The sequence below is a fragment of the Leptosomus discolor genome, chromosome 3, assembly GCF_034619465.1.
Source record: "Leptosomus discolor isolate bLepDis1 chromosome 3, bLepDis1.hap2, whole genome shotgun sequence".
Classification (NCBI taxonomy): Eukaryota; Metazoa; Chordata; class Aves; order Leptosomiformes; family Leptosomidae; genus Leptosomus; species Leptosomus discolor.
In genome coordinates this window covers 82,100,163-82,111,925 of record NC_141393.1, presented here as the reverse complement: position 1 = coordinate 82,111,925, position 11,763 = coordinate 82,100,163, and the positions used below count along the sequence as shown (strand labels likewise).

The window sequence follows — 11,763 nt, the reverse complement described above, 5'->3', positions numbered from 1 at the left end:
GGGGGGGGGAAGCGGTACAAAGTGAAGCCACATTGCCAAACTTACCCGGCGATTGCAGCAGCGAGCGGCGGCGGCGCCCTGCCTGTGCGGCTCCGCGGCAGGGACCGAGCTCTGCAGCTCCCCTCCCGGGAAGCGGGAGCTGGAGGAAGGACCCAGGCAGACGCCTCTCATAGAAATATCTATATTTTTCCAGCCTGGGCTGCCCCTTACCGGGCGGGGGGCTCCCTCCAGCGCTCCCGAAAGCCAGAGAGAAGGGCGAGCGCTGTGTTTGTTTCTTTGCAAGGAGACCTCCTCAGGCACCCCGAGCGACGTTGCTCCCCGGCCTTTTGCAATATAGAGGGGAAGCAGGTAAGAAGTGCCGCCAATTACCCCTTCTTTTCCCAGCGGACGTGTGCGCGGTGCCCGGCGCCCCCCTGCCCCGCCGCCGTCCCGCGCTGCCCGCCGCGGCGGAGGGGAGCGGAGCGGGGCGCCGGGGGGGGGGGGGGGGGGGGGGGGGCTACACGGGCCCTGGGCATTGTCGCGGCCCCCGCCTACAAAGCCTGGCGGCGGCCGCCGTTCGGAGCGGCTTTGCTTTGCTTTCCTTTCCTTCCCCCCTCCCCTCCTTTCCAGCTGCCGCCGGGAAAGGGCTCTGCCTGCCTCGGCTGTGAATGGAGGGGACGGGGACCGGGGCGGCGGGGGGGGTGGTGGTGGTGGTTGTGGTGTGTGTGGTGGTGTTGGGGGTGGGCTGGGGCACCCGCTTCCCCCGTAGTAAACACTATTTTGAAACAGTGGCAGAAAAGATCAAAGTGAGCTCTCTATTTCTCCCCTCTCCAATTCCCTTCCTGCCCCCCGCACGGTCTTTTGTTTCAATCCAGGAGAAATCCGGTGAATCACCTAATTAAAACCAAGAGATGAATTAAGCATCCATTTTTGTACTACAAATTGCCAGCTCTCCGCTTGTCCCTCCCTTGGTCTCCATTAAAAAAACACCAGAGACGCTGTTAAAAAGGGGGGGGGGGGGGGGGGGGCGGTATTTTGCCTCTAGCTTCCAGCTCTGCTTTCTATTTCACCGACTCCTATCCCAGGACCTAAATTGCTTGGCTGTGTAATTACTAGAGTAAGCCTATTTAAGTTAAAAGCTTTTTTTCCCCCCCAACTCTAAATGAAACTTGATGAGGGCCCGTCCTTAGTTATCAAGGGAGTCACTTTCTGGTCAGTCCTCTTGATTCATCTTTTTAGATTTAATCAGCATTAAGGTATTGCTTGTCCTTAAGAGCTTTAGCTTAATGGGGTTACTGGATGGTTTTCTCAGTGTAACGTTTCCCGTTTTATATTTATATATATTTGCCTTCGACAAAGACGGGCTAAGGTGGTGGCATGGAGCCTTTTTCCCCTCTTTTTAAGAAATCCGAAGTGATTTAAAGCGTAGGGAGACGGTTTAAAGGCTCGGAGCAGGAAATGCAGATTCATTTAGGCTGTAGCTGGAAACTGTAACAAAAGGCAATTCCTTGAACAAATGCATCAGAAATCAATTTACATAAAGGTATATGATGCGTTCGGATAAATGCAATGCTAATGGCTTTTAGAGTGGTTTTCTTTCCAAAGTCTCGGGGTTTTTGTTACAGCTTAATTGGTGCAGTTCTTCTGGTTTATTGTGCGGTCACTGGACATACCTCCAGGTACTCTTTCTGAGGAAATGTGTGTTTAAAATCGGCCTCAGTCCTCCTCCTCCTGCAGCCGAGTTGGGCCAGTGGCAGGAAAAGTTGGTCCTCGCCGCTCGGGAGGTACCGGGCTGGAGGTCCTGAGCTGATAGCCAGATGCCTCGGCATGAGCACATAAGGCTTACAAAGGACAAAGACAAAACATGCTGCTTAATTGGCAGTAAATAACTTGATCTTTTTATAGTATAAGTGACTAGAGGAACACCGGGAGTTTATTGGACTCTGGATTGAAGGCAACAAATTAATCGGTTTAGAGTAAGCTTTATGAATTGATTCCTATATTATCTCTCGGTTGTCCTGCTTGCGTAAGGCATTTATTAGAAAGTGAAAAATGCCCTTAGTAGCAGTTTTGGGGGCGGCCAGAGTAGCTCCAGCCCGAGCGGTGCGCTGCGTTATTCTGTCGCTTTCCTGCAGTCCGTAAACTTTTTTTTTTCCCTTTTTTTTTTTTTTTGAGTAAGAAAGGTTTAGCGTTTAAACTGCTGATCAAGGGCAGATTAGCGAGACAAAAGTTGAGTATGTTTGTGTAGGAAGTTAACAGGCGTCCGAAAGTTCAACGATCCATTATTCAGGCCGGCGTCCTCAGTCTGGAGTGTCTTCTCTGAGTGTTTTTATGTCTCCAAAATAAAATAATAATAGAAAAAACCCCAACAAACACCCACCCCCTCAAAAAAAAAAAAATCCCGAGGTCTGGACAGCCGGTCCGGAGCCCCTCGTTCCCGCCCCGAGCCTGCAGAGTCTCCTAGACTGAAAAAACCAGTTTCACAACTTTTTTGTTGTTCTCCCCCCCCCCCCCCCCCCCGCGCCTCCTTTTTCATAACCAAAACAAACCCCGGGACTGTTCCTGACTTGCGAGCCGCAGCTGCGCAACCCCGGGAGCGGGGGCGGGGGGCGCTCACTCTGCCCCCCCCCCCCCCCCCCCCCCCCCCCGGCTGCGCGGCCGCGGCCCTGCCCCGCGCCCCCTTCCTCCGCGCGGGGAGCGCGGGGTCCCGCCGCCGCTGACCCGTGTCCGCCGCTCTGCCCGCGCAGGCCATGGTGAACCCCGGCGGCAGCGCGCAGCCGCCCCCGGTGACGGCGGGCTCCCTCTCGTGGAAGCGGTGCGCCGGCTGCGGGGGGAAGATCGCCGACCGCTTCCTGCTCTACGCCATGGACAGCTACTGGCACAGCCGCTGCCTCAAGTGCTCCTGCTGCCAGGCCCAGCTGGGCGACATCGGCACCTCCTGCTACACCAAGAGCGGCATGATCCTCTGCAGGAACGACTACATCAGGTGAGGCGGCGGACGGGCAACGCTTCCCCCCTTCCTCCACCTCCCTTTTTTTTGCCCCCCCCTCTTTTTTTTTTTTTTTTAATTTTTTATTTGCCCCCCATTTATTTCTGGCGGAGGGGGTGGGCTGCCTCAGGACGGCTCCTTCGTGCGGGTGTTAGCGCCTGGCCCAGGGCGCAGTTGCCACTGCCAAGCGTGAGGGGAGAGTTGGGGGGGGGGGGGGGGGGGGGCGGAACGCCGGCTGTAACTTTAAAGTGGTTTGTCAGCACAAAACAAGTCCTAACTAAAAATAAACAGCAATCAGAGAGGCTAAATTAATCTGCTTTGTTGTAGTGTCGAAGGAGAAGTGTGCATATCTGAACGGTAAATGTTAAAATCGCAGGGCTTAAATAAGGCTGTGGCAGAGGTGCTAAATAATGAAATGCCTGCCTTTAGTATCTGATTAATTATGATATTTACATAAGCACCTTTAAACTCCTCTGAGTGGAAACAGAATGACTCATTCTCTGTTCTCCTTGTGAAAGAGCTGATTAACCGTCAGTCGGAGGGCCAGCGGTTCCACTTATAGCCAAACCAGTGGCAGAATGTTTGTCTTCGCATCCTCACGGAGGAGCTTTGCACCGACATCTTTCTGAACTCCCGGCGCGGAAAACGCAGGGGCTGGGGGAGGAGGGATGTGCTCCTGCCCTTTATTTCTTATCTTTTTTTTTTTTCCAAGCTGTTGGCTTTAAATGCCACAGATAGGGGTTGGGGGGAACTAAGCCTTGTTAATCTCGCATCTGTTGGGGTACAGTAAGATTACGCAGAGTATCCCTTCCACCAAGTTTCCAATATAATTAATAGAAAGAATTCATGAGGTCAGGTGCCCGTACGATCTTTTCAGGTGAACTCAAGCTACTTAAACTCATTAATTTAAAAGGAGGCATTTTGAAGGATTACACATTTAATTTGAGTAAATGGTTTGATAGACTGATGCACATGAATGCTTCAAGGAGGTGTTCTGTTTCCACATTCAGTAATTAAAAAAAACAACAAAAAAGCCCCATACCTTCCTGGCATAACAGAAATGCTTAGTTAAAACAAATTGTGTTTTGTTTAAACGCTTCTGGCTTCTCGTTTGCAGTAAATGTCAAGAGTTAACCCAGGTTTTTCCTTCTTCCTGATGGCCAAAAAGTTCCACTTTTTTTCTTCCTTTCTGAGGAAAAACATCAGCCACCAAATGTTACAAGTTTGCTTACGTTGTAAAACTCGACTTGTATTTGAGCAGATCAGGGCTGTACCGGGCGTGTGCATGTGCTTGGAGACCTCCTTCGTCTGCAAGGACGGAGTAAGGGCTTGGTCGCTCTGGTAGCGCAGCCCCTGTCGGGATACCCGGTCAGCGGAGGGGGTGAAGCGCAGCCCGCACTGTCCCTGAGGAGTCGGAGCCTTAACTCCCCTAGTTTTGGGGGTATTATTTTTAGGGAGAAATGGTAGAAAATCAGTAAATGGCGGGGGGGTTAATGGTGCTTTTCGGTCATCATCCTGAGCAACAAGCCCAAGCCTGGCAGAATTGTAATTAAATAGAGCAGAACGGTGTTCGGGAAGGAGCCTCGTTTGAAGTGGAAAAATTGACACTACTGTTGAGATGCACTGAGTAGTACAGATTCATCACTCGACCAGCACCATCAAACAAACCCTCATGTCTGATTACTACTAATTAAAAAGAGAAGATGCGTCCACTGTGTCCCAGAGGCAAGTTCAGGCAAGCTTATCGCAGCCCTCTGGTTTTGTGTTGCCAAAAATTAATACTCGTTTATTTTAATGTAGGCGATTATGAATAGGACGCTTTTATCAGATGAGGGTTTTGAATTGATCTCCTTGTTCCACCGCCTGACTTCTCTTTAGATCTGTGTAATTTGACTTGCAAAAATAACTCCGGCAGATGCCTGCTGAAACTTGAACTGGACACCGTCAGGCCCGAGGTGGGGCAGGGCGGGCTGGCCCCGCCGCGGCCGAGCTGACCCGGACCCTTCCCGCTGGCCATGGACTCCCAGGCGCCCGCCTGGCTCCGGCCCTCGCCTCTCCCTCGCCTGGCGGAGCCGCTGCCACCCGTTTTGGCAGCGAATCTCCCCGGTTCCCCTCTGCCATCCTTCCCGGCCCCCCCCCCCCCCTCCTTAATTTTCTGTAGGAGTTTGGCGGCGGCGCATCCCTTTCCCCAGGCCGGAGCCGCCGGGGGGGGGGGGGGGGGGGGGGGGGCTGCGAGACGCGGGGCACGACTGACAAAATGAGGAGGAGGAGGGGCCCGGCAGGCGCCAGGTGAAAGGGACTCGACTCCTGGGGGCCAGGACCGCGGGGCCGGTTGTCCATCAGCTCTTCACCCCTCCGAGGGGTGGCGGGGGTGGTGGTGGTGGTTAGACAACGCAGCGCTCCCCTCTCCACTCCACCCCCCCCCCCCGCCCAAAGCCCGACTGCGGCGCTGCCGCAGCCCCTGCGCTGGAGGCCGGGGCGCTGGGAAGGGAGAAGGGGGCGACCCCCCGTCCCTCCCTCCCTCCTTCCCTCCCTCCCTCCCTCCCTCCCTCCGCTCGCAGGGAGCGCAGCGCCGCGCAGCCCTCCCAACCTCCGATGCCAGATAAAGCAGCAGCGTGGCAGCGAATCCGCACAATTAAAAGCTTTAATTAGTGTCTCCTCCATTTTCTCTTAGTTCTGATAGGTTTTATCTAATGAGATCTGGTCTCTGGCTTAGATCTGCTCGGAATGACGTGTCCGAAATGAATGAGAGCCGCGTCGCAAACAAAACATTTAATTAACAAAATTGGCCGCTAAGAGAGAGCGGGAGGGCTGCCCAGGCGCCTCTTAAAGGGGCAGCGCCCGCGGCCCCTCCCCTCCGCGGGCTGCGGGGGTGGGCGCCGCCCGCCCGGCCCCTCCGCGGGGCTGCGCGGGGCTACGCGGAGCCCGGCCGGGGAGGGGAGGGGGCCGCCGGGCACAGCCAGTTCATTTCCCTGGTAATCAGCGGCAAGCTGGTGTATGCAGGGAATGCTGTCCCTTTAATTGAACAGGCTAGGTAATTAAATGGCACTTTTCCAATAGGACGTGCTAGGTAAATCTAATAGTTGGTTATTTAATATCACTTTGAAGTCTGCCCACTCAAGCACAATGACAGCGCAGGAGCATGTGAACTATTAGCTAGGAAAAAAAAAAAAAAAAAAACCCAGGATCTCAAAAATTAATTAAATCGCATGCAATTTAGGGGGAACGTTTATCTTGATTTGTCATAACAGAATTAATTCAAGGCCTCCAATTCACTTGGGGGCAGATCTGTTACTCTGAATTAACCAAGCGTAATTTGGCTGTTTTTTTTTTTTTTTTTTTTTTCTTCTTTCCCTTCCCCTTCTCTAATGCAGCACTTGCCATTATGCACAGCCCCCCTTTTAAGTATCAATAGCTTCTGATGCTTTTAAGGTGCTTGGTCTCTAGTTATTCTGAAGTACCTTTAATGGACTTGGCTCCGGGCATAATTTCTGTGTTGCTTTTCTTTGTTGCATTTAATACAGCTGGTGCAGGATTTAGACTAAATGTAGGGAATGTACAGAAACACCAATCGCTTCTGGATCAGTAGGTCTGGATGTGCATTTCTCTTTGCTAGGGCTTGGGTGTATATTCGGGGGCACGAATGTGCACCGGGTTGTGCGGGGATCGGAGCACTTAAATCCTCTCCACAATTTTGGAAACAACTGGAACCTTATTTTGTTAGTGTGAGTTGCTAGAGGTGTGTTTCTGCTGATACTGAATTTGGAGCAGCAAGACGGGAAACTGGGCTGAAAAGATTCTTTGCTGCTTTCGTTCCCGCCTTTGTGAACAAGTTCTGGAAAAAAAAAAACAAAAAAAAACCAACCCACAACAAACCAGAAAACCCAGGAGCGTTTCTGTGTTTGGGGGTGCGGGGAATGCTGTGCTGGAACCACCCAGTAGTTAATTTAAGGTGGCTCAGTAAAATGCTGCTCGGTGTGGAAGAGCTGCCGTGTCCGTACAGGGAACCTCTTGATGTTTGTGATTGATTGCATTGCCCAAATGTTGAAATATTAATGACCTTCTTGGACTGAGGACCCAAAGAGGAAACTGAAACCAATTCTGTCATCACAATTAAAGAGTCCCCTGGCTTTAATTAGCCTGACCTGGGGTATCTCTACCCATTGCTGCAGTTAAAGAGAAAAGAGCCCATTAAAGTCCAGTCTGAGACCGATAGCTACTTAATTGAGCACCTAAAGCCTCAAGCCTTTTAAATCAAATACTGTCCTGGACAGTCCCCCTGGTTAGATAATTAGCTCTCCAGCCTCTCAGAAACCACGTGAAACAACTTTTTCAGTAAAGAATAGTTACTGTGGAAGACTTCCTTTACTGGTTCAGGGGAATAACATTTTTTTTTTTAGAAGATAAAACCTTTTTCCTCTTAATGGTATTACAGAACAAAACTATTCGTAACAGCAGAGAAGGAGAAAAATAAGCTTAATTTTCCTGGTAAACAATACAAAGCAGGGGAAAGTAATTTTTAGGAATTTTAGCAGAAGATTCAGCTGAAGCAACTTCCCTGACCAGAATTGTTCTGGGAGCATGCTTAGGGAACACCGAAGGTGTGCGCGAAGCCTCTGGATGAGTTTTGACTCCGTTTATCAGAATTCACAGACTTTCCAGGTGTACGACCGCTTCCAGTCGGACAGAATGGCGTAGCGAACGAAGGCGTGATGAGGCCAAGTAGTGCGGGGTGCTCCGAAAGCCTTGTTTTCAGTTGGGTGGCGCAGTTGTCCGGGGCGTTAGCGAGAGACTGCTCGGCAGGTCCGGGTTCTCCTGCACCAGTAACGTCGCCTGTTCATCCTTGCCTTTCTTCCTCCGCCCTGGCCAGCAGTGCCCTCGTCGCCACCCCCTTACCCTGGGTTTTTGGATCTTTGCTCTAGCCATGCCTCGTTGCCTCCTCCCGCGGTGCTTCCCGGGCACCTTTGCTACGTGCCAAGTGCGTTCCTAGTAACGATGGCGGAAGAAAAACGCGTGTCATAAAGCTTTGGAAGTGACCTCAGTACGTCACGTCACCGCTCGGAACGGGTCCTGGTGCGGAAGATGCCCTAATAACGGACCCCTGGTTTCCAGACAGCCGAGCCCCTTTGGCTGGAGGTCCTGACAATGTATTCGTTCAGCTTTCCCTTTGTAACCGCTGTGATTCTGCAAGAACGTGTCAATGTGGTCGTGGATCTCAGACTAATTAGTTTTGAAATGGAGTTTTGATTGAACTCTTCAAATCGATGCTGCTGCAAAATTTGTTTCTCAGCTTCCTATTAAAAGCCATCTTAAGGGGCAGTTTTTACTACTCTCTCTGTCGTTCAGTCGATACATTTAATAACAACTTACAGGCTATTTTCAATAAAGTGGCGACAGCAAATTAGTAGTTTGAACATGACAAGCCTCCTCTGCAAGCTCAGATTCTGAAAATTCAAAGCAATTATTTTTATACAGAGGCACACTGCAATCATTCAGATTACGGGTATTCTGTTGTAATGCGTCTCCTAGGTTGACACAAACAGAATTTATGACTTTATTTGGACAGGAAGGAGATGCAAATATTAATATTTATTATGACACCAATACGCTAATTTGTAAATCCTATTACTGTGTTTTACGTCGCGCAGAAAAGTGGGTCTGTGACCCCGCCAGCTAGTTCAGTTTCCTTTTTTACTGGGAAACGATTGTGGTCGCCTTTATAAATATTTGTGTCTATTAGAGGGGCGCGCAAAAGCAAATAAAGGTTTTGTAATTCCAGCTAACGCCGCCCGTAAAAAGTAGAACTCAATAATCATTATTGTATTATACGCTGAATCGATGCGTTGTGCCTTTAAATGGATTTGAAGAATTATGTATATGTTTTTCTTCACCACTCTTCTGCCTGTTTCCCCCCCTCCCCCCCCGCTGCGCGCGCCCCCCCCAATGGCAGATGTTGTGGTCTCATTTGATTGCATAGGAAACTGCAGTGATACAGCAAACACCCAGAGAGATATGATGACAAATGGGTCCAGATCCCGGTAAATTACTTTCTGCTCAAATCGAAATTTCATTCAGTTTGTTGCTAGCAGAGATGAAGTAATCTAAATTGTGGACTCAGGAGCAGATAGAGGGAAGTTGGAGCAAGCATTTATTAATCAAGAGAGAGAGAAGGTTAGGATGAAAGAGATGAGCAGAGGCAAATCTAAAGTGTTGCACCATGATTGAAAAGGTTAACCCATACACATTATATATCAACCTGGATAGCAGAGAGTTTCTAATGGAAACTCTGCACTGATGGAGGTTTACTGGAGTTTCAATACACTGAGCATGATGTCTTCTTAGATATACAATCAAATCCTCTTAACCCTTTTGATGACTCATATCTCAAGATATGATTAAAGTACAAAAGAGTTCTTCATATAATTTCAAGGACACAATGCATTTAAACTCCAGTCATGAATTGTATCTTTTTTTTTTTTTTTTTCTTTTATGATGAACCCAGTAATCTGATAAAATGTGTGTAGTACAGAATTGTTTGTGTTTCTGGAGGTGTAAGTCAATATTTCTGATTAAATCCTGTGTAACCGCATCCGAGGTAGGGTGAAGCCACCGGTTGTTACACAAAAATACACTTTTTCGTATTATGACACGTAAGCAAGTCGGAGGACGGGGGTCAGAAGTCTGAAATAGTTGTGTGTAATAAACCATTGCAGCGATGCGCAAAAGTGCTCAGAGCCTCCTGTGTATTAAATTATTCATGATCATCACCTCTGTTTCAGGTTATTTGGAAACAGCGGTGCTTGCAGTGCCTGTGGACAGTCCATTCCTGCCAGCGAGCTGGTCATGAGGGCACAGGGCAACGTCTATCATCTTAAGGTGAGGGGGTTTCTCTGTGCATTTGGGGTGGGTTGGGTTTTTTTTTTAGTAGCTGATTAGTACTGCTGGGCTTCCTCGGTATGAAATCTGCATCTGCTTACGAGCGAAACGCCAAGCAGCAACTAGAAATACGAGTGTATGTGGTAAAGCTTCCCTCGCTGCGTCGCTTTGTTCCCTCGAAGTCGGTAAAACTGCGCTTGAGTTATGTACCGCGTGGTCCCAACAGGTAAGACTAATGCCACGTTTGGAGACACTGGAAGCCAGGCAGCTCCATATCTCAACTGTACTTGCCGTCTCTGAAGTGTAATTTTCCAACCTGCAGCATACTTAATTTGTGCTGTAGTTTCACTCGCTGTCTCTTTCCCTTTGCAGTGTTTTACATGCTCTACCTGCCGGAATCGCCTGGTCCCCGGAGATCGGTTTCACTACATCAACGGCAGTTTATTTTGCGAACATGATAGACCTACAGCTCTCATCAATGGCCATTTGAATTCACTTCAGAGTAATCCACTACTGCCAGACCAGAAGGTGAATACTCAACAATTACTAATAAGCTTTATTAGCGCTAAATGAAGATCAATTTCTTTTCATTCTAATAGTGGAAGTGTGTGTGTCCCCTCCCCTGCAAGGAGACCTTTAAGTAACTGAACTTGCCTGAAATAGCTTAGGCGTGGGGTACGGGGAGGAAACACTGACCTTTTAAACACGACAGGTAGGGTGAGTCAGTTTATTTTGGTTTGGGCACGTGCCTCTCTGCAGCTGTTGAACCCCTTACGTGCGAAGCGAAAGGGAGAGCATGCGTTAAGATAACCTCTTCACAAAGGGAAGTATTTTATTTAATAATCTCGAAATTAAGGGCTACAAGAGAGCAGGTTTCTGCGGGAGGAAAATTAGATCCTTTAATATGGAAATAAACGTCTTGTGAAGAGAAGGTTCGTGAGCTGAACCAGTGTGTTTCACTTTAATACGGAGGGCTGAGTTGAGGAAGCATGCTGGGGTGCTCTTTCAGAAGTACTTTCTTGTCTGTTTTGTATGTCATAACTCAGATTTAAAAACCAAAGCGCTGTTTTCTTATCGCTCCGTAACACTAATAGCTCAACTAGAGGCTGTGTGTCTCTGTGCTCGATAGCCCTCGGTTTCTAGCTAAGTAAGGAAGTGATGACTCTACAAATCGTGTAGAGCAGAGGAAGAAAATTCCTGAGCAACAGTTGTCCTGTAACTCTGAAGCTAGATAGTTTTAGATCTATTTTAATCTCCTTAATAAGTCCTAAAGCTATGCAAGTGAGTGCATTTTGATAACTGCTGCGCCTAATTTGTAACAATTACTGTCAACCTTGAGTTAAGAGACTGTTCATTCCACCCTGGTCCAGAAAAGAGTGAATGTATGACTCTTGCACATAATTTTATTCACATCATATTTCATACTGATTATGTATTGATGACATTGATTCATTTACTCTTTACAGCGCCACTTGCATGGATATTAAATCTTATTGACCACAGATGAATTTTAATTTCAGATTGGTGATAGATTTTTCCATCAGCTCTGATAGTATATTTGACTTTTTCATCATTAACCCAGGCAATCACACAGCACTGAGTTATTGCAATGAAACAAAAAGTGCACACTTCAGTTGGTAATTCTTTATAGATTTACAATAGGAACTTCATTAATGTCTGTAAGGATCACAAAAAATAACATTTATCTGCAAATAGGAATTTGGAAGATTAAAAAAATCTGGGGCAAACGCTGGGCTGATCTAGTCTGTAATGTACAGAATATTTTTAGTGCTTTTAGTTAGCGGAGAAATATGTCCGAGAAAACACAAACTGGTTTTTAATTCCCCTGGGGTTTGGCTTGGTGTTTTTTTTTTTTTTTTTTTTTTGTTGCTACATTTCAATATCGGTGTTTGCTTTTT

General features: G+C 48.4%; 1 protein-coding gene across 1 annotated transcript; it reads left to right on the top strand.

Moving 5' to 3' along the window:
- Nucleotides 1–332: 332 nt before the first annotated feature.
- On the top strand, nucleotides 333–10,417 carry LMO4 (LIM domain only 4). The gene is made up of 4 exons (XM_086462828.1): nucleotides 333–348; nucleotides 2,727–2,965; nucleotides 9,748–9,844; nucleotides 10,217–10,417. Exons 2-4 carry the CDS (start codon nucleotides 2,730–2,732, stop codon nucleotides 10,415–10,417), a joined length of 534 nt encoding a protein of 177 aa, XP_086318954.1. The 5' UTR covers nucleotides 333–348; nucleotides 2,727–2,729.
- The last annotated feature ends 1,346 nt before the right edge of the window (nucleotides 10,418–11,763 follow it).

Excerpts from the sequence above, each read along its gene's own strand:
- LMO4 (XM_086462828.1), top strand. The coding sequence starts at position 2,730 with ATGGTGAACCCCGGCGGCAGCGCGCAGCCGCCCCCGGTGACGGCGGGC. Across the intron at positions 2,966-9,747 it reads TGCAGGAACGACTACATCAG|GTTATTTGGAAACAGCGGTG; the intron begins GTGAGGCGGCGG and ends CCTCTGTTTCAG. Across the intron at positions 9,845-10,216 it reads GCAACGTCTATCATCTTAAG|TGTTTTACATGCTCTACCTG; the intron begins GTGAGGGGGTTT and ends TTCCCTTTGCAG.